At 35.8% G+C, this 19655-nt stretch overlaps 3 protein-coding genes across 4 annotated transcripts in view; all 3 read right to left on the bottom strand.

Annotated features, from left to right (window-relative positions):
- SDIR1 (RING/U-box superfamily protein) overlaps positions 1-18720 on the bottom strand; it is a 34996-nt gene extending 16276 nt beyond the window's left edge. Inside the window, exon 1 of one of the 2 annotated variants that reach the window (XM_086236681.1) lies at positions 18609-18720. The gene's annotated coding sequence lies outside the window, so the exon portion shown is untranslated. The remainder of the gene's footprint in view (positions 1-18608) is intronic. The other variant, XM_086236679.1, reaches the window with a different exon arrangement.
- On the bottom strand, positions 8475-10436 carry LOC147289979 (uncharacterized). The gene is made up of 2 exons (XM_086234940.1): positions 9846-10436; positions 8475-8713 (listed from the first exon to the last, which is right to left on the bottom strand). Exons 1-2 carry the CDS (start codon positions 10434-10436, stop codon positions 8639-8641), a joined length of 666 nt encoding a protein of 221 aa, XP_086091066.1. The 3' UTR covers positions 8475-8638.
- On the bottom strand, positions 13072-17560 carry LOC147289978 (E3 ubiquitin-protein ligase SDIR1-like). Its single transcript, XM_086237907.1, has 6 exons — positions 17431-17560; positions 16992-17046; positions 14587-14639; positions 14243-14471; positions 13966-14080; positions 13072-13388 (listed from the first exon to the last, which is right to left on the bottom strand). The coding sequence occupies exons 1-6, from the start codon at positions 17506-17508 to the stop codon at positions 13364-13366; spliced, it is 555 nt and encodes a 184-aa protein (XP_086094033.1). The 5' UTR covers positions 17509-17560; the 3' UTR covers positions 13072-13363.
- Positions 18721-19655: the final 935 nt, after the last annotated feature.

Raw genomic sequence — 19655 nt, 5'->3', positions numbered from 1 at the left:
TGTCTTGTTTGGCTATGAATTATGATTGTTAATAGTTACTAAACAAAATGGCCAAAAATGTATTGAAATGAAATGGAAATTATGGCCTCTGACTCTGTGTGAGGTCCAAGCTTCTGTGTTGTGTAGGTATGAATTATGATTCCTATTATTTACCAACTAATACTAGAAAACAGCAGCAAATTCATGGTTGCCATGCAATGGTCCCCCAAGCTTATATACAAGTGTACAAGTGAATTCTGTGCTGTACATGCAAATTCATGTACAAGTGTCCACTAATGAAGAGTTCTAATCTCTGAGCAAGAAAAATAGTGAATTTGGTATAAATAAAGTAAGCAATCCAAGCAATTCAATGGGGACAGATGGACGAACCACCCACCCAAAAAAGAAAAAACAAAGAAGTTTGGAATCCTAAAGTAACTTGTTGTAAATACTAAATAATGATGACTCATGGGACAAACCATATTCCATGCGTTTGTATCAGTAAGTCTAAGTGCTATCACAAAATAATAGTTAGAGAAAGAGGGGGTGATTAAGTCCATTATGCACACAACCCCGAAAAGGGACATCATACCAAAAGTTATACTAAAAAACCAACATAAATAGAAAAAAGTATAGAGGCATAGTGTGTTAAAGCACATAATTTTTACATTTGTAGAAGTTAAAATGACAGTAATATCACTGACTTTTGTTCATAAATATTTTTCTAACCAAGCTGCAGAGCTTTCAAGCAGGTAACATAACAAGACCCCTAGAATAAGTCAAAAGACCAAAATACAAGACAAGTAACATCACAAGATTTTCAAGAAGGAAGACAGAAGAAAGACAAAGTTATAGCCCTATTCTGTAAGCAAATTAGAGCTTCTACTGACAGCGCAATAACATGAACAATTTCTAACACCTTTTATGCCACCATCATACATTTCCTTCCTTCTAACATATTAATTATGCTCAGTCATTCTGCAGTGGCTGCGATCGCATCCTTCACCCCAAAGACAGTCCATGCCTCTACTGAGGAACCAGCAGAGGGGTTGTGGTTGGGAAGAACCATGAATGTGGCTGTCATTGCATTCTGCACCGAAGGGGCACTCAATTCCTTTAGAGAAGGATTCACAGGTTGTTGGAGAAGTATGAGGGGGTCGTAACTCCTGAGAGCCATGGGCGAACATACAGCGTCCTCCATATCCGCATGTACCCTCCTTCACCCAGTTTATGCAAAGCTTTGTCTTGTATTTTTTCTCAACAGTAGCATGGGCATGATAACTCTGCACCTGCATCAGCATTATTGTGAATAAATGCTAAAAAGAATTGTAAAGACTTCAAACTTCCAAAAATTTTATAAATCTTTTATAAACCTGGTTCTGGAGTGGCTATGAAGCACCGATACGGATACGGATACGGCGATACGATACGACACGACACGGCGATACGGCAAATTTCTAAAAACTATGATACGATACGTCATGGATACGGCTTTAAAAATATATATTAATATATAATAATAAAAATATGAATAATTTAAAACATACTTTAAATAACATAAAAATTCAAATTCAAATTTAAATTCATTTAACTCAAACTCTAAAGACTTAAAAAAATCATCCAAATTTTACACATATATTGCATAGCTCTTCTAAAAATATATTACAAGTGAAACATATATATTATTAATTAATATTACACATGGTATTGGATAACATATATATTAACTAATATTACACATGCTACTAGGTAACATATATATTATTAACATATATCATTATATTATATTATTAACTAATATTATAGATGGTATTGGGTTTTCCACCGAATTGGAGAGTCAAGCAATAATATCATATAATATTATGCCACCGAATTGGAGAAAGTTAACTAGTTAAGAAACAAATATACAAGCTGTTAATAATATAATATTATATTATATTACAAGTTTTCAAGTTTCCATATTAATCTAAACTAGTATAGACTACAGACTAAAACTAGGGACGCAGACACCCAAAGAGAAGACAGTAAAGGAAATGATCTGTACAGAAATATCAAGAAAAGCAGCAAGCCCACAAGAAATGGATGATTACGAACTGATCTGGAACAGAACTCGTCGGCGGTGCAGCGCAAGTCGATCTTTTGGAGTGGGTTTATGCGCATCTGATTTGGGTTTTCAATTTGGGTGAAGTGGGTACTGAATTTCTGCGCATCCAATTTGAGTTTCCAAGATGAAGAAGATGAAGTGGCTGAAGAACACTGAAGGATACCCGTGTCGAGAGCAAATGATACGCGTATCCAATGAGTCAAATACGTATCCGTTGACCTGGATACGTATCCAATGCGTATCTGTCCGTATCTGAAGCGTATCCGTATCCGATACGTATCCGATACGGGATACGGCACCAAAATGGCGTATCCATGCTTCAGAGTGGAGTGGGCATGGCTGAAATGCATCTTGGTGGATGGCTGATGGTTCCTTCTTAGTCTGTTTAGCCTAAATTACATTATTACTGTTAATATTGCAGTAGCTAAGAGTGTAGAGAGAATTTCAGAGAAGAAATATTGGCACCTTGTTCAGTGCTCTGAGAACAGAGCGTTCCATCTCAAGTTCAAAACGAAGTGCAAGAGCCTCATTGTTTTCATTGAGCAGTGCCTCGATAGATTCCAACTGCTTTTTGAACTCTTTTGCCAACATCTGCAAATGAAAGCAGTTAGTTTAAGAAGAAAGAAAAATAAAAATAAAAGGAAAAATATACAACGTAATTACCTCATAAATGTCGGAACCAGTCAGTTCGTTGGAGTCCATCTTGTAGAAAACAAAGTGTTGAGTCTATGATTCCATTATATTGATCAAGAAACAGAAAAGAAACAACAATCAAAATCTAATTCGCAAACAGAGGATTACAGATATGCTCAAATTACAATTCAAGAAATAAAGTGCAATCAAAAGCAAGAAGAACAAGAGATTAGATTAAAAAAGCACAGAGATTCAAAGATTGAACTCACTCAATCAAAGATTCTTTGCAACCTGCACTGTTGTGCTTTCTAGCTAGACGTTCAAGGGCATATGGGATAGCTAGCTTTGGAGGTTTAAATAGCTAAGTTGCTGTGCATTTGGAGTTTGATAGAGTGTGCTTTGCTACATGTTCTAAGGCAATGATGCCTCAGTCAAGATAAAAAGGAAAAAAAAGACAGACTGACAGAGCATAATTTCTGCAGCCATATAAATGGTGTGAGTCTTCTGGAAATTATACCTATCAAATATGAATTGAGTGAGTTTTTGTTCAGTTGCAGAAGGGCGAATGGCCCAAAAGTGAGTCTTTTTTTATTACAAACGGGCCAAAGGCCCAAAGGTGAGTTTGTTTTTTTTTTTTTTTTTGTGGTTACAAATGGGGCCAAAGGCCCAAAAGTGAGACTTTTCAAACACAAAAGGAAAGATAAGCAATTTCAATCAAATAAAACAAAACTGAAAGTTAGATACACACATTCACATAATTCAGAAACATACCAAATATTGGAAAGAATTGGCGTGATTCTTCTTTGTGCCATGTAGGTGCCACATACAAATCTTTAAAATATAAGAATTTTTATTTATTTTTTTGTCCAAGCCGCCGGCGACTTCCCCTCTTTTTCTTTTTTTCCATCTCATTCTCTCTTTTCCTCTCTTCCCCACATAACGGCATCAATATTGACTCCAACAATTGGCACTGTTTTTTTTTCTCTATCTTCTCTCTCTCTCTCTCTGATATGGAATTGAATTCCTGGGTTGATGGGTTTCCTTTTTATTTTCCTATTCTTTGAATGTTTTATCACTCCAGTTTTTTTGTAATTTTTATTTTTGGCATTATGAGTTCCACAAATTTTATGAATCACAGGCAAGTTCATTTTTCAGAGTCTTTGATTTAAAACACCAAATTCCAGATCAGAGAGAGACAGAGAGTTAGAGTCTTTGATAGCTATTTGGGAGTGGGTAGTCTTTGATTCAAAACCCAATTACCCAAACCCCCTTTTTTCCAACAGAGACAGAGATTGAGAGAGATTGTGAAGAAGCAGAAGGAAAATGGTGCTACGGTAGCAAAGTGGGGCGCGACGCTGGGTGGGACGGAGGTGGGTGGGGGCGGCGCCGGAGCTGCTTTGGTGGCTGGGCTGGGGTGGTGGCGAGGCTGGGTGGGGGCTGGGGCTCGGGAGGGGGACCTCGGTGGGGGAAGGGGAAGGGTATTTTTTTCTTTTATTTTTATTTTTATTTCAAATTTTAATTCTATTTTTGGGGGATTTTTTTCTTTTATTTTGTTTCAAATTTTAATTTTTTTCCGTGGGGAATTTTTTATTTTAATTAAATTTAAGAGTTTGTAAAATACTATTTTTTTTGAGTGCTGCTATTTGCACACCCTTATTTTTCTTTTTGCACACCCCTATTAAAAAAATAAAAATAAACACAAAGAAAAAGACCCTACAGCCCCTCCCTTTTTTTCTCTTTTTTCTCTGGTGCACACCCCCCCTTCTTCTTCTTCTCCCCCCTACCCGAGCCAAACAGCCACCACCACCAAAACAGCCCATCCACCAGTCCAAGTTTATTTCCTGAAATTCGATCCAATTTTAACCATATAAGACAACTTCCATGCTTATATGCACATTGCTTATATCAGTTTCCTTTCCCACTCGATCCAAATCATTCAAATCAAAGTCATCATTTCCAAATTCCCAGAAAAAAGAAAATGGCAACAATCTCATAAATATAAAAAGAACCCATAACGATTTAAAGAAAGAATTACCCTAAATGATCAGTAACAGTCCTAGAAATCCTCATCTTCCTTCTAGTCCCTCTGTAAAGATCTTGCGAAAAAAAAAAATTAGGAGCAGTTGGTTCGGCAGACCAGTGCCGAACCCGTTGGTTTTGTTCGGCAGGTGCCCACCGAACATACCAGGTTTGTTCGACGGGTACCTGCCGAACGAAATCGACGGGTTCGGCACTGGTCTGCCGAACCACTGCACCCAATTTGTTTTTGCTGTCAGCTTGGGCGAGAGGAGAGAGAGAGAGAGAGAGAGAGAGAGAGAGAGAGAGGGGAAAAAAGAAGGTGGTGGTGGTGTTTGTGGTGCCGTGGTGATGGTGCATGCGGAGAGAGAGAGAAGGAAGAAGGTGATGGCTCGGGTAGGGAGAAGAAGAAGAAGAAAAAAAAATGGGAGGGGGTGTGTACGGGAGAAAAAAAAAATTGTGGGGATGTATTGTTTAAATGAATTAAGTGGGGTGTGTAAGAGAAATTTGTTAAGATTAATGAATTAGGGTATTTAGGTAATTGAGAGGGGTGTGTATATGAGAAATTTTAATAGTGGGGAAAGTGTGAGGGTGTGAAGTAAGAAAAATGGTGAAAAGGGTGTGCAAAAAGAAAAAAAAGGGTGTGCAAATAGCAGCACTCTTTTTTTTATTACTCTTTTGTCCAAATGAATGAAAAGACGAAAATGCCCATGTCATGTCACTAATTTTAAAATGGACAGACAAAAATTAAGTAAGACACAAAAATGAGTTATGAATAGTAAAATAAAATTAAAAAAAGTTATATGAGATAAAGTAAAATAAACATGTAACTTCGGTGGTAAAGTAGATAATAAGCTTTAAAAATATCGTAACTTAACCGTGCAATATTTACTTTTGTGAAGCCAATTCCTATGCTTCAAAGGTAGGGGCGTAAACGAGCCCAGTCAAACCGAATACTACCGTGCTTAAACTTAGCTTTTTTTAAATTTTTTGAGTTTGAGCTTAGCTTAGTTTGGCTTGGTTTGTCTCTTATACGAGCTGAGCTCGAACGAGCTAAAAAAAAATCAAACCCGATACGAACTCGAGCTGTATCGAGCTTATTTACATAATTTTATTTAAGATATTTTATTAGCTACTATTTTAAAAAAATATTAATTTCTATCGAACATTTTCTTCTTGAAAGCATTATAATATGCTAATTTAACTTAGAGTTAATATATATTTTTAATTAAATTAGATAGGGACCAAAGACTTCTTTAAAACACCAATAGAGGAATATGGTCTCCCTGACATACAACTGTACCAAATAATTTCATTTAAACATTTATAACCTTTAATACTTGCAAAAAATTTCATTAAAAAAGAGACATAAGGTAGTAGAAGTCTTATAAGTTTATAACCAAACAATACAAAACAAAGTAGGAAACAAAAATAGCAAGTCCTCATATAAGCTATGGAAAATGAGGTATGAAACATATAAATTAGAAAATACGAGCAGCTCACGAATTTTCCGAGCCGAACATACTAAAGCTCAAGCCGAACTCGATACAAACTCGAGCTGTATAGAGCCGATTTCTAGCCCTATTCAAAGGTAAAGCAAACGCGACCATTGCTATTCACAAACTCTTAAGAAGGCTGACTGCATACCTCTGCTTGCATCATAAATGCGAAGGAGCTGTGGGATGGGAACCAAAGATGAAGTTGCGGATGGTCTCCCCCTCATGAAGGGAAATTTCTGCAAAGGACTTGGTGTGCCCAAAAATTAGGGAAGAGTGTAGCATAGAAGGCGGCAATGGTGAAGGGGCATTTTTGTAAATTTGCTTGCCTCCATTGTGTATGACACATCTCTACTCTATATGTTTCTCAAGTAGAATAGTAAGTGGTATTAATATTCTATTTTATGTTGTCGTATTACTTAAATTTTTTTTTTTTTATTATAGGAAAAGGAGAGGGTTCAAACCCGAGTGTGTAAAGGAAGAGCTTTTGTCCTCGGTCAACTAGTTAATCCCAATTCACATTTCTTGAACAATTTGGATGGTTATTTTAATGTTTTCGGTTGATGATGGTATTTTATTTCATATCCTGAAAATTTGGTCCATGACTATTGTTGCACTTTCTTTATATTTGAACTTGGTTTCTTTCTTGTTGTAAGTTATAACAGAGCTCATTTACTTGGAAAACATGAATACATTTGGACTTGACAGTTAATTGAGAGAACCTTACTTTGTTGTTTTGGCAAAACATGGTAAAAGTAAAACTGTTATACCAGTTGCAATGCTCGTTTGAAAACAGCTTTATATAACTCGATGATTAATTCTATTCCACAAGGGAGTTACAGGAGCAGCTAGTTTCAGAAGAAACCATAAATATATAGGGAAATTTCACTTACTAACCCAAATATCCTCCTACTTTTATAACCCACGTTTTGAAAAATAACTTTTATAACCATTTTGGCATTTGAAAAGTCCAAATTGCCCTTTAATTTATAACCAAATTACACTTTAATTTTTTTTCTTCTCCCACCTCCCACCGATCATGGTGTTGCAACTAGAAGCAAAACCTCAATCACAGTTACAATCAAAACCTCAATCAAAACCTGCTAATAACTTGTGAGAGAAAATAAAGAGAGATTGAACTGTCAGTTTCGAAGTAGAAATTGTAATAATGTTGCACACAGTTTGGCTAAGTGTGCCTTGTCTCGGCATGGCTTCTATGTGTGGCAATCTGTTGATGACGGGCCTAATTGGCTTGGGGCTAAGTTCTTTGAGGACATTTCTCATGAATAAAATTCATCATTGCTATACATGGCGACTCTCAAAAGATTCAGAATTGAGAGAACAGAACCTGGTAAGTGACAATTGATTAAAACTGAGAACAACCACACGGTCCACACCATGAACATGTGATTACAACTATTACAAGTAGCAGTGACACCTGATAGACCAACCACACCCTTCAATCCTCATCATCCACTTTGGTCAATTGGTCCCACAGAAAACCCAAATATAACCTTTGGAGTTGGTTTCTTGGACATTGGACCCTGCTTTGCTTCTTTCATCTATATATGTACCCACAAAACCCACCTGCCCTCAATAAAATAAACCCACTAACACAAAAGCCCACAGAGATTCAGAGAATCTAAATAACCAATAACCAAAAAATAAAAACACTAAAATAGTAACGATGAACTATTGAACAAAGTACCTCCGATTTACCCAAATTTCCAACAATGACCACATATACCATCTGAGCAATGGGCCACCTCTCTAGTACTACACAGAGGTGGGCCATTATTGGGTAGAACTTGTAGAACTTAATGAAAGAAGAAACACCCGAAAACATTTTTGAATGTCTTCACGTTTCTTTTAATCCCATGTTTTGATGGAGGAGAAAAAGTTAGAATTTGAAGAAAACTTTAGGATTTGAAGAATTATGCAAGCTAGTAAATATCCACCCATTATTTTTGTTATTTCGAATGAGTTGGTAATAGCCTAATAGGTTAAATTTTTAACACAAACTTTATGAGTTATCCAACAATAAAAATTGTAATTTTTATCATTTTTCAAGTTCTACATGCATGAACAAAAAGTGTTACCAATTGATCTATTATTATTATTATTATTTTTTACTTTGAAGTTTGAACAAAAAAAATAAGGGATCAATTAGTGGCGCGATATCCCAGGTCATGTGCTGTACATTAAGGTTCGAAGTCAAGCTAGTTGAGCTACTGCTCTGAGCCTCTACTGATGTACACATGAGTTAAAACTAAGAAAATAACCCACATCATTGTTTGAGGTGACTGCTGCCCAGAACTAATAGTCTAATATTACCAATTGATCCATTATTTTCTTTTTCCTATGAACAAAAAAAATAAGGGATCAATTAGGGGCACGAAATCCAGGTCTCTTACTCCTTTTCTGTGACAAACACGTCTGTCAAAACTGTCTTGGATTCCAACATTCTCCTAAGCAACATTTCAGCCTGCGAATTTAGAGCAAATTCAATAGTCAATCTAAAGTCTAAAGTTTAAACCCATCCACTGAACTATGAAAGTGCACAAATTAAAATAAAATAAGACAGGTATGAAGCATCCCACAATCCACATCAATGAATAGGCAATTGATTGCATATGTTAGGGGTAAAGCAGGCAGAATCAACAACCAAGAAAGTATCTCAAATTTAGTTTCATGATGTAGTCATACCATGGTAAACAAATTAACAACAAATGACCCTAATAATATACCAATATTACCACCTAACAAGCCCTTGAGTTACTCCAAATGGTGAGGGAAGTTGGGAAAATGGTTAGGATTAGAAACATGTTAAAAGACCTTAGCTATCAAACTTTTCTACGTAGAAAGTTTCATAAATAGGAATTCCACGTAGAAGACATTAAGACAAGGCTTGCAGCAAATACAAAGTCATGGAAATTAATGCACATACCAAACTCAATCAATCCCCACAACAAAACTAAATCAGGGAACTTGAATGTGGTTTCTAGGAAACATTTCAAGTACCTTCTGAAAACTTAAGACATCTCGAGTATATAGATTAACAAACATATGCTAATGATATTCAATTTATATTAATATCAATTAGGAATCCCTAAATCTGGATATGAATTCAACACCCAAAAAATTAATTGACATAAAAATCCACCCGAACCCACCCAAAATCCAAATCCCAAATCCCAAATCCCAATCACCAATCCCCAAAGCACACATAACCCAACAAATTTAATTGACATAAATTATAACAACATCCACCAGAAACCCACTCAAAATCGAAACCCCAATCCCAAAAACACATATAACCCAACCAAAAAAAAAAAACCTAATTGACATATGATAGATCCACCGGAAACCCACCTAAAACCCAAAATTGAAACCCAACTGGGAATTCCCCAAATCCCAAAACACATATATAACTATATAACCCAACAAAATAAAGAAATTAAATAAACCTAAATAGCATAAAATACAATCAGATAAAGATTCACGCAAAACCCAAAATCGAAAACCTAATTCCCAATCCCAAAGCAGATATAACCCAACGGAATAATGAAACTAAAGAAAAATTAATGGACAAGATCAAAGTCATCAAACCCTAATACCTCTCGCTGTCGGATGACAACCTCCCTCTGCTCAGTTTGATAATTTCCCGCTAAAGCAACCGCCAGAGTAGTTGTCGCAGGCCTCATCTCCATATTATCTAAAAGCAAATACTGTCCTTCCTTGACAAACCGCCCTGATGGGGGAGGCAAAGGTGTCATCGCTTTACTCATCAAATTGTCACAAGAAGGACATGGCCTGGCTGAGTTCAGGCAGAAGTGGGTATCACCGGTAACACCTCTGCACCTCTTCTTGGTGCCGTAGCAGCAACCACAAAGATAGAAGACCTCTGCTTTCAGAGTTGAGAACAGCCTTCTCAAACACAGAGGTGCTTGGTGGGAGAGCTTAGTGATGTTGCCAGCTTCTGGTTGCAGAAAATCCGGGCCTAGAGGCCCTAGAATCCGAATGTTGTTGTACAAGTTGATGTAAGAACCAGTCGTTGGTCTGCCTCTTGTTAGGACAACATCTGCGACCCCGGATATGGGAATTACAAGAAAACCCAGGAAAAAGTTAACCACATCTTGGTTCACTTCAGCGAAAATTACTCTGTCTGTGACAATATTAACCCAGATTCTCATCCTTAATTCCTCCATAGCTTGTTGGAGAGAGAGAGAGAGAGAGAGAGAGAGAGATCTAAGCCTCTGGGAAATTTGAATTCAAGCTACGGCTAGAGTGCCAGACTGGCTAGTCGGTGGGTGGGTTTTACTTTTATGTTATAGAATTGTTTGCACATTGGCCCCTCTTATTTTGTTGTTTTCACATTTACCTCTTTATATTTTTTTGTTTTTACAAAATCCCCTGAGTTATCTCCTTCTGTCATGTTCGTTTACACAACCGTTAGAATTGTTGCCATAATGAGGTCATTTCGTCATTTCAGCCACAAAATATATCTTAAACTATAATTAAATAAATAAATTTAATAAAACTTTTTTAGAAAATAATATTTAAAAAACAAAACTTAAAAGTCAATTGAATTTCTAAAAAAAAAAAAAAACCAAACCCCTCCCCAATCCCTACCAGCAGAACCACCACCTAACCCTCCGTCCCCACCCACTGCACCGGCGGCCCAACCGCCCCTCCCCCACTCAGCCTAGTCCCATTTCCGTCAAATAGTGTGCATGTGCACGTATTGTAAGAAGGTAGGGTCTCTAGCAAGATTACCACTTGATTAAGTGAAAGGGTGATTTTACACAACTATGTGACATGCACGTGCGATACTATTTTACGAAAATTGGTTGAATGCATGAAATTTGATTAAGATTAGTGTCATTTTTAACCACGAGATTACGATTGAAATTTTTTTTAAAACTATGATAATAACATTGAAAAATAGTGTAACAAATTTTAAATTTAAGTGGTAAAATATATTCCAACTTTTTTTTTTCCTTTGAGTTTTTATGTGGGACAGCCACATAGTTTGGGGTATATCTATGAATGTTATCATTTTTTTTTTTTTTTGGGGTCTCTATGTTGTCGTATTATTTAAACAATTCGGTTGGTATTTGATTTTAGATCCTGAAGATTTGACGTGTTTCATTGGGTACGCAGCTATTGTTGCACTTTCTTTATATTTGAACCTGGTTTCTTTCTTGTTATAAAAGAGCTCATATACCAAATTTTTTTTTTTCAAATTTTTTTTTATTACACATATATGATATGATCAAGGAATCAAATTTCGAGTTTCAAAGAAATTTCGATGAAAATTTTGATGAAAATTTCGACGGAAATTTCGAAGATTTTTAAATTTCGACATAAATTAGACGGAAATTACTATCAAAATACGGAAATTTTGAATGAAACTTTACCATATGTTTATTTAACATATTATCTACTAAATTGATAAAAAACATTAAAGAAATTAAATTATATAGTAGGTTTTATGTGATATAAGGTGAATATAATGCGCGCTGGAGCAAATATTGTTAAATAAAATTAGTATAATGAATAAACAAAATTAGTATATTCTTTATTTTGTATAATTTAATTAATTACTAAAATCTAAACCCTAATACTCTATATTTTCTATATACCCTAATACTCTTTATACTCTATAATTTATACATTAAACCCTATATACTCTATATTCTTTAGGATATTAGGTTTTAAGCCCTTTAGGATACTTTTAATTATTTTTTTATATAGAAATGTATTAAAGTTTAAGATTTAAAATAACTAAAAAAAATCTCAAACATTTTTTTTTTCTTTCCAATTGCCCGAAGGCCCCAAACCCCCCCTCATTTTTTTTTTTTCTTTCCTTACTTATTTTCCCCGTGCCTCTCTCTTCAGTCTGTTTTTTTTTTTTAATCTTTCCTTCCTTTTTTCTCGTGCCTCTCACCTAGCCAAGCTTTGTCTTCACTAAGTGTAACAACCCAAATTTTGGCTTATGGTAATTTTGTTACTTAAATTTTTCAAATTTGTTTTAAGGTTTGTTTAAAGGAATTAGAAATTTCTTTAATTTATTTTAACTAACTTAGACCTTTGGTTGTGGTTCTAGAACTTAGTTGTGTGGAAATGAATTTTAGAAAATGAAAATTCAAGAATTTGGCGATTATTATTTTTTTTAGAATTAAATTAAGAGTAGGATTTTTCATAATTTTTTTTAAAGCAATTTGACTATTTTGAGGTTATAGGAAATTAGCACTTATTAATACGAATCCTTAGAATTTTTCGGTGAATTATTTGAAGGCTCGAGCTATTTTTGGTGAATTTATGAAGTTGAAAAAAATAGAAAATATGATAATTTCGATAAATTTCGGTAAATTTATCCGAAATTTCAAAAATTTCGCTGAAATCTTCTCAAAAAATTATTAAACATGTGTTTCGATTTCGACACCCTAATTTCGCCGAAAATTTTGAAATTTAATACCTTGGATATGATGTGATAATTTTACATTTATTCAACATTAGACTCTATACTTTCTTTATCTAACAAGAAACGATCTCATTGGATAGATAAATTCGGTTCAAAACATTATTAGTACTAAAATCATTAAAAAGGATTTCCAGATTTTTGTCAACAAATGATAATACAATTTACATATCATTATGTTGTTCAAAAAATTCAAAGGTGACATATGTAAACAAAGAAAACATTTACTTAACAAATGAGACTTAAATTTTGAAACTTGTTTTAGCGTCTAAGGCAATGGGTGCCCTTCTAAAGTGCCAAAGCTAGCAATTCACCAAACCTCAGGACTCAAGAGGACCTAAAGGTTCTCGCACCTTTGAAAGATAAATTGATCTGATTATTAGCATTACACAAAATGAATGTAATCCGCAGGAAAAAGAAATTTGTGATACTATATGATTTCTAGGAGAAAAAAGAAAATGGCATGAGAGGTAGAGTCGGCATTTCAAGTACAAATCTTTAAAAGCTTCTACCAGCCCGTTAAGTCTGAGGTAACTTGTCCTTTTTGGCCACAGTTTTAGCTGCTTGAGCGGTTGAGCCTCAATTTCATCTTCTGTTCGATTTTCAATCCTTGCAAAGATCAGTTTAAGTTGCGCCATGACCAACCGCTCTTTAGCCCACTGCACTTTCTGTCACTCTACAATGCAAAACTGCATGTTAGAACAAACAACAATAAAAAATACATAAAAAGAACTCTAATGAGCATACATAAAAACCAAAAGAGAAACCAGAAGGAAAGGAACGTCTAGTGATAAATAACACAGATTGTTATAAATCTTATATTTGCTTTGTATTAACAAACAGATCTCTAATTAACAAACCGATTATTAAGTATACAACAGATGCTATTCCTGAGAAAATAACTTATCAGGTATGGAACTAAATTAATCTATGTATTAGAAGCATTGAAAAGTAGGCCGATGTTATGCACAATGCAAAGTTGATGTGACCTTAATTTACATGAGCTTGGAGTGCTAATGCAGTAGCACAAGCCACATGTATATATTTTACACAGACGCATGCACAAATAAGCAGACAAAAGGAACGTTTTTCTTGTAACTAACTTATTATATAGTGCAGAGTTTACTCAATCAATTACAAAATGGCTTTCGAAAGGATAGAACACTAAAGGAGCTGCATTCGAACATTCTATATATCATCAGCAAAAACAATACTGCAACAGCCAAGCTAAGAAATAAATTTGGAGAACTTACGTTTGAGGACCCACAACCTTGTATTTATGGACAGGAAGAGCATTTATCTCTTCCTCACTCATAGAAGAAGCTGTTGGATCATTATCGGAATACAGAGCTTGCAGAGTGTCATAATCTGGTATTCAACAACCGAATCTTTTGACATAAATTAACGGACTAAGAAAAAATTAACAGTAACTGTGTATACAAAGCTATGGTTTGGTTATTGAAAGCTATAACGGTCATGTATTGGATTTCAAGATACAAAACTAAATTTAGACGGATAAAACTACCAAACCTGGGTCACCGAATTCCCGGTCAAGAAGTGCAAGCTGAAGTCTTAGCCCTTGAAGGCACCCTCTTGTTGCTAGTGCTATGGATGGAGGCATATGCAACTGCAATTCAGTATGACCAAGAAGGCCACTGGCAGCTGCTGCATGAGCCTGTGCTTGAGCTTGAAGTTGTTGACAGGTTGCGTACATCCTTAACGTTGTAGCCATTAAAAACACGCCAAGAACTAGCCATAGCTACATACATAAGTTTGAAAGAAGGAGTATTAAATTTCTTATGTAGCAACCCAAAATAAAGGAGGTGTTGACCAGTAAAACTAAAACCAATTACACACTTGGAGAAGAACAATACCAGAAAATTAGGTGACATTTGGTGCGAGTTCAGTATCATGAACAGAAAAAGAACTGGCAAAAGACAACAACATAAACAGAAATTAGAATCAATTAACAAAATCACCAGATTAAAAAGAAAAATGGTAAGATTCTAAGTACCTGTGACAAGAAAAGCAAGTGAGTTGGAATTGACAGACGTGCTGTATGAACACGCTGAAAAGAACAGCAATAGAATTCTCACTCAACCTTTAATCATGCCATCTTCTTTTAGTACCCAAGGCAATGTTCTGGAAGCAAATTAGCACAAGGATGTATCAAGTTAACTATGTCGTAAATACAATTAATAAACTAAACCCAAGAAAGGTTCACTAGAAATAAGCCCAGTTGAATCAAATTGAGTTGGGGGTTATCTAAAACTAAAAGGCATACAGAAATTGTATGCTCAGAGAAACAAGTTTGATTAGAATAAAAGGGCACCTTATACTCTTCACAGGTTTTTTTGCTTTGGCCATCTTAAACTCTTCACAGTTGACACAATAAAGTCCCTCAAAGTCAGCCCAATAAATGTCTCTATTAGAAAGAGCCCTAGAGTAAAACTCCTTGACAATTGCTTTATGCTTGGGATCAGTTGTCCGAATGACCTTGTTATAAGCTATGTCTAACTGCAATCAACCAAATACCCGAAAAAGAAAACAAATAAAAAAGTGGAAAACATAGAAATTTGAGTACCCATTAAACAAAATTGTCAATTTCCAAAGGTGGGCAAAAGAAAACACCTGATTCCAGAGTGATATGGAAGATTGTGAAATGTGAGGTCGCAGTGTTGGGCAACTTCTCAGCATACTTTCTTTTTTGTTTGAGACAACTTGGTAAATATCTTATGCTATCAAGCCCATTAGTTAGACATGCATAATGAAATGCCGGAATCATTCTTACATTCAAAGGCTGACAGAAGGGTCCAAAAAAAAAAAAAAAGGACAAAGGGATACCTTAGCAGGTGGTGAAGATGAAGCTTGTTGCAACGATGAAGCACCACTGCATACAGAACAAAGGCATATAAAATAAATGTATTCCAAACCCAAAGGCCAAACAACTATGATTCAAATCATCTACCATTTGCCTCAAAATAGTGTTCTCACAAAGCACAGGCATGTAAACACCAGACCAAAATATCTTAACTCTTCTGGTCTAAAACCGTTTTTATTTAGCTGGCAGTGCTTCTTATCAGCCACTCAGACTTTGTGGAACTAAATTAATCTAGGCTTATTATGATTTTTGCCCCCTGAACTATGATCCCATTCCTAATGTGCCCCCTGACTTATTAATTTTATCAATATACCCCCTAACAGTTACAACGTTAGTCTAATGTACCCCTTCGTCCAATTTCCGTCTCAACTTCCGTCTATTTTGCTGATGTGGCAGGGTATATTGGTCATTTCGACCTCCCTGGACCATTCAGCATCCCATTTTTTTCCACCTAGACAGCCCCCAAATGCCACATACCCACATGTGGGACCCACCCGATGCCAGCTCAGCTGGCCCTCTTTATCAATGCAGTAATTTACATTCCGTAATGTAACAGTTGACATCTGATATGGCAATTACTAAGCAGTCAAATGGCAATTGGAAATCAAATGCCAATTGGAAATCAAACTGCATGCCAGGGAGGTCGAAATGACCAATATACCCTGCCACATCAGCAAAATAGACGGAAGTTGAGACGGAAATTGGACGAAGGGGTACATTAGACTAACGTTGTAACTGTTAGGGGGTAAATTGATAAAATTAATAAGTCAGGGGGCACATTAGGAATGGGATCATAGTTCAGGGGGCAAAAATCATAATAAGCCATTAATCTATGTATTAGAAGCATTGAAAAGTAGGCCAATGTTATGCAAAATGCAAAGTTGATGTGACCTGAATTTACATGAGCTTGGAGTGCTAATGCAGTAGCACAAGCCACATGTATATATTTTACACAGATGCATGCACAAATAAGCAGACAAAGGAATGTTTTTCTTGTAACTAACTTATTGATATAGTGCAGAGTTTACTCAATCAATTACAAAATGGCTTTAGAAAGGATAGAACACTAAAGGAGCTGCATTCGAACATTCTATATATCATCAGCAAAAACAATACTGTAACAGCCAAGCTAAGATATAAATTTGGAGAACTTACGTTTGACGACCCACAACCTTAAATTTCTTATGTAGCAACCCAGAATAAAGGAGGTGTTGACCAGTAAAACTAAAACAATTACACACTTGGAGAAGAACAATACCAGAAAATTAGGTGACATTTGGTGCGAGTTCAGTATCATGAGTAGAAAAAGAACTGGCTAAAGACAACAATATAAACAGAAATTAGACTCAATTAACAAAATCACCAGATTAAAAAGAAAAATGGTAAGATTCTAAGTACCTGTGAAAAGAAAAGAAAGTGAGTTGGAATTGACAGAAAGTGCTGTATGAACACGCTGAAAAAAAACAGAACCAATATCAATACAAATTAAGAGATAATCATGGTATTACCCCTTTTTTCCCCGAGGTAATTTACACACCCACCCATCAAGGATTGAACCCCAGAATTCACCCTCCACCCTTGCTCTTAAGGGGAGGATGTGCAATTAAACCCAAAGGGCAATGGAAATTGATAACAATAGCTGAGATTACATACACACCTTCCATGGATTGAACCATGGAACTCACCCTCCAGCCTTGTTTTTAAGGGGGGAAGGTGCTGTTAGGCCCAAAGGCAATGAAAACTGATAACAATAGCTGAGACTGGAGATACAATCAACAGACAGCCCAGGCTTGAATAGAAAACCACACACAAAATATCTGAAATACAAGAAATGTACCATTGCACGCCGCTCTGGTATGAATTCCGGGAATCCACTTTCTATATCTGCTCTTGTCCCCCGGAAAACAAAACTCATGTCTGTAGAGTTTAGAAGAGCTCTGCTGAAAAGTATAAAGTTGTTGATTTTCCAGTTCAGTGAACTGAAAACGCCAGTTCAGAATTCACCCTCCACCCTTGCTCTTAAGGGGAGGATGTGCAATTAAACCCAAAGGGCAATGGAAACTGATAACAATAGCTGAGATTACATACACACCTTCCCTGGATTGAACCATGGAACTCACCCTCCAGCCTTGTTTTTAAGGGGGGAAGGTGCTGTTAGGCCCAAAGGCAATGAAAACTGATAACAATAGCTGAGACTGGAGATACAATCAACAGACAGCCCAGGCTTGAATAGAAAACCACACACAAAATATCTGAAATACAAGAAATGTACCATTGCACGCCGCTCTGGTATGAATTCCGGGAATCCACTTTCTATATCTGCTCTTGTCCCCCGGAAAACAAAACTCATGTCTGTAGAGTTTAGAAGAGCTCTGCTGAAAAGTATAAAGTTGTTGATTTTCCAGTTCAGTGAACTGAAAACGCCAAATATATATTTTCAGTAATTTTGATAATTCATAAACTAATAGATGCTAATATAATAGAAACTATGGTAAAACCTAACCCAAGAGCCCCAAGTGACATGCAATTGGAAAACTCAAGAGGCAGAAAAACTTAGACAGTGTTTTAGAAAATGACTGCAAATGGCCCACGTGTTTCTGAAAAGAAAACAAATTACCTGTAAAAACTTCCAGCTAAACAAACATGCACCTACAAATGATGACACCTTTAAAAACACAAACAAAACTTAAGAAGAAAAAAAAACTTTAGTTTCCGTTGAAGCACTCATTTTGATGTAAACTAAGTTGATCCAATTTCAACCACGAAAAAAAACATAAATCTAATTTATTTAAATTCCCGGATACAGATCACAGTCAAACAAAACCCTAATCCCCAAATCACATTTCTTTAAAAACCCAATGAACCAAAAGAAAAATGCAGTACTTAAGGTAGCAATACTGTGAAACACAAAGAATAACAGAGGAAGATTATAATCCTCAATTGCCAATGATTAAAAAAATCAAAGCAATCATAGATTAAACCAGGAACCGAGAAATGGGAAAGATAGAGAATTACTGATCACACGAGATGGTTCAGATCGCAAGAGACGGCGGCGTTTTGGTGAAATGCAATGCAAGGTTTGTTCTTCGGTAAAAGAGAGAGCGAGTGGGAGCGTGCAGAGAGATCCGATTCGACTCGGAACGCGTTTTGCCGCGGAAGCTTAAAGCTTTACCTTTGCCTTACCGGAATTGTTTGGTATGGTTCATCTACGTTACATAATACATTTCCTAAGATTAGTAAAATTGCTGTTTCCTTACGAGTTTCAGTTACGACACCGCTTTTCCTGGTCGTCTTTAATTAACGGCTTGTTTGACTACGACATCGACTCTTTTTGAGTTTCGAGTTTCCACATCCCTCCCCAAAACGCACCGTTTTCTCGCAATATTCCAAGTTAGATTATCGTAAACATCGCAGTTAGATTAGGAATAAAACAAGACTCCAAATCTTCTTTCAATGTCAAGTTCTTGGGGCAATCATATAGCAGTCCAAAATAAACTTTTCCCAATCCTCTACATATGAGAGATGAAGAAGTGCAAATAATATTTATTTATTTTATTCCATAAGCATTCGAGTAAATTAATAAGATATTTAAGTTGGTGTACTAAGTAATTTACTGAGATTTCATTTCATAATGTTGGAGAGCTTTCAAGTTCGAACTTCTTTCCCTAACATAAAAAAAGATATAGAGGATATATTCAAATTTAGAGTGATATAAATTAGGGGTGGGCATTGAGTTGGACAAACCATACCAACCAGAATTCAACTCCCACTTTAGGCAATTTGGACAATTAAATTTTGTAACACGGGTTGGAGAAATTTCTAAATGCCATGTATGGCTCGTAATAATCTATCTTCTGGAGCATAAGATAATTCTTTCGCCATCTAAGGCCTTAATTTATGTACTAAAATATCCCTTGTCTTTACCCAAGATTCTAGTCTCACAATTCCATTTTTATCTAAATTGCAGAGTAAATGGGCTTCTAGATGCAGTATTTCGTTAGTGATTCTTTGAGGGCCGTTGCTTGTCACATGAGTTTGAATTTCATATTTCCTTAGGCGAAA

This window comes from Dryas octopetala, chromosome 3 (genome assembly GCF_963921425.1).
Source record: "Dryas octopetala chromosome 3, drDryOcto1.1, whole genome shotgun sequence".
NCBI lineage: Eukaryota > Viridiplantae > Streptophyta > Magnoliopsida > Rosales > Rosaceae > Dryas > Dryas octopetala.
This window is presented reverse-complemented; position numbering and strand designations above follow the sequence as displayed.

Excerpts from the sequence above, each read along its gene's own strand:
- LOC147289978 (XM_086237907.1), bottom strand. The coding sequence starts at position 17,508 with ATGAGTTTTGTTTTCCGGGGGACAAGAGCAGATATAGAAAGTGGATTC. Across the intron at positions 17,047-17,430 it reads TACCAGAGCGGCGTGCAATG|CGTGTTCATACAGCACTTTC; the intron begins GTACATTTCTTG and ends GTTTTTTTTCAG. Across the intron at positions 14,640-16,991 it reads ACTTTCTTTTCTTTTCACAG|TTCTTTTTCTGTTCATGATA; the intron begins GTACTTAGAATC and ends GTCTTTTGCCAG.
- LOC147289979 (XM_086234940.1), bottom strand. The coding sequence starts at position 10,436 with ATGGAGGAATTAAGGATGAGAATCTGGGTTAATATTGTCACAGACAGA. Across the intron at positions 8,714-9,845 it reads TTGTCATCCGACAGCGAGAG|GCTGAAATGTTGCTTAGGAG; the intron begins GTATTAGGGTTT and ends CTAAATTCGCAG.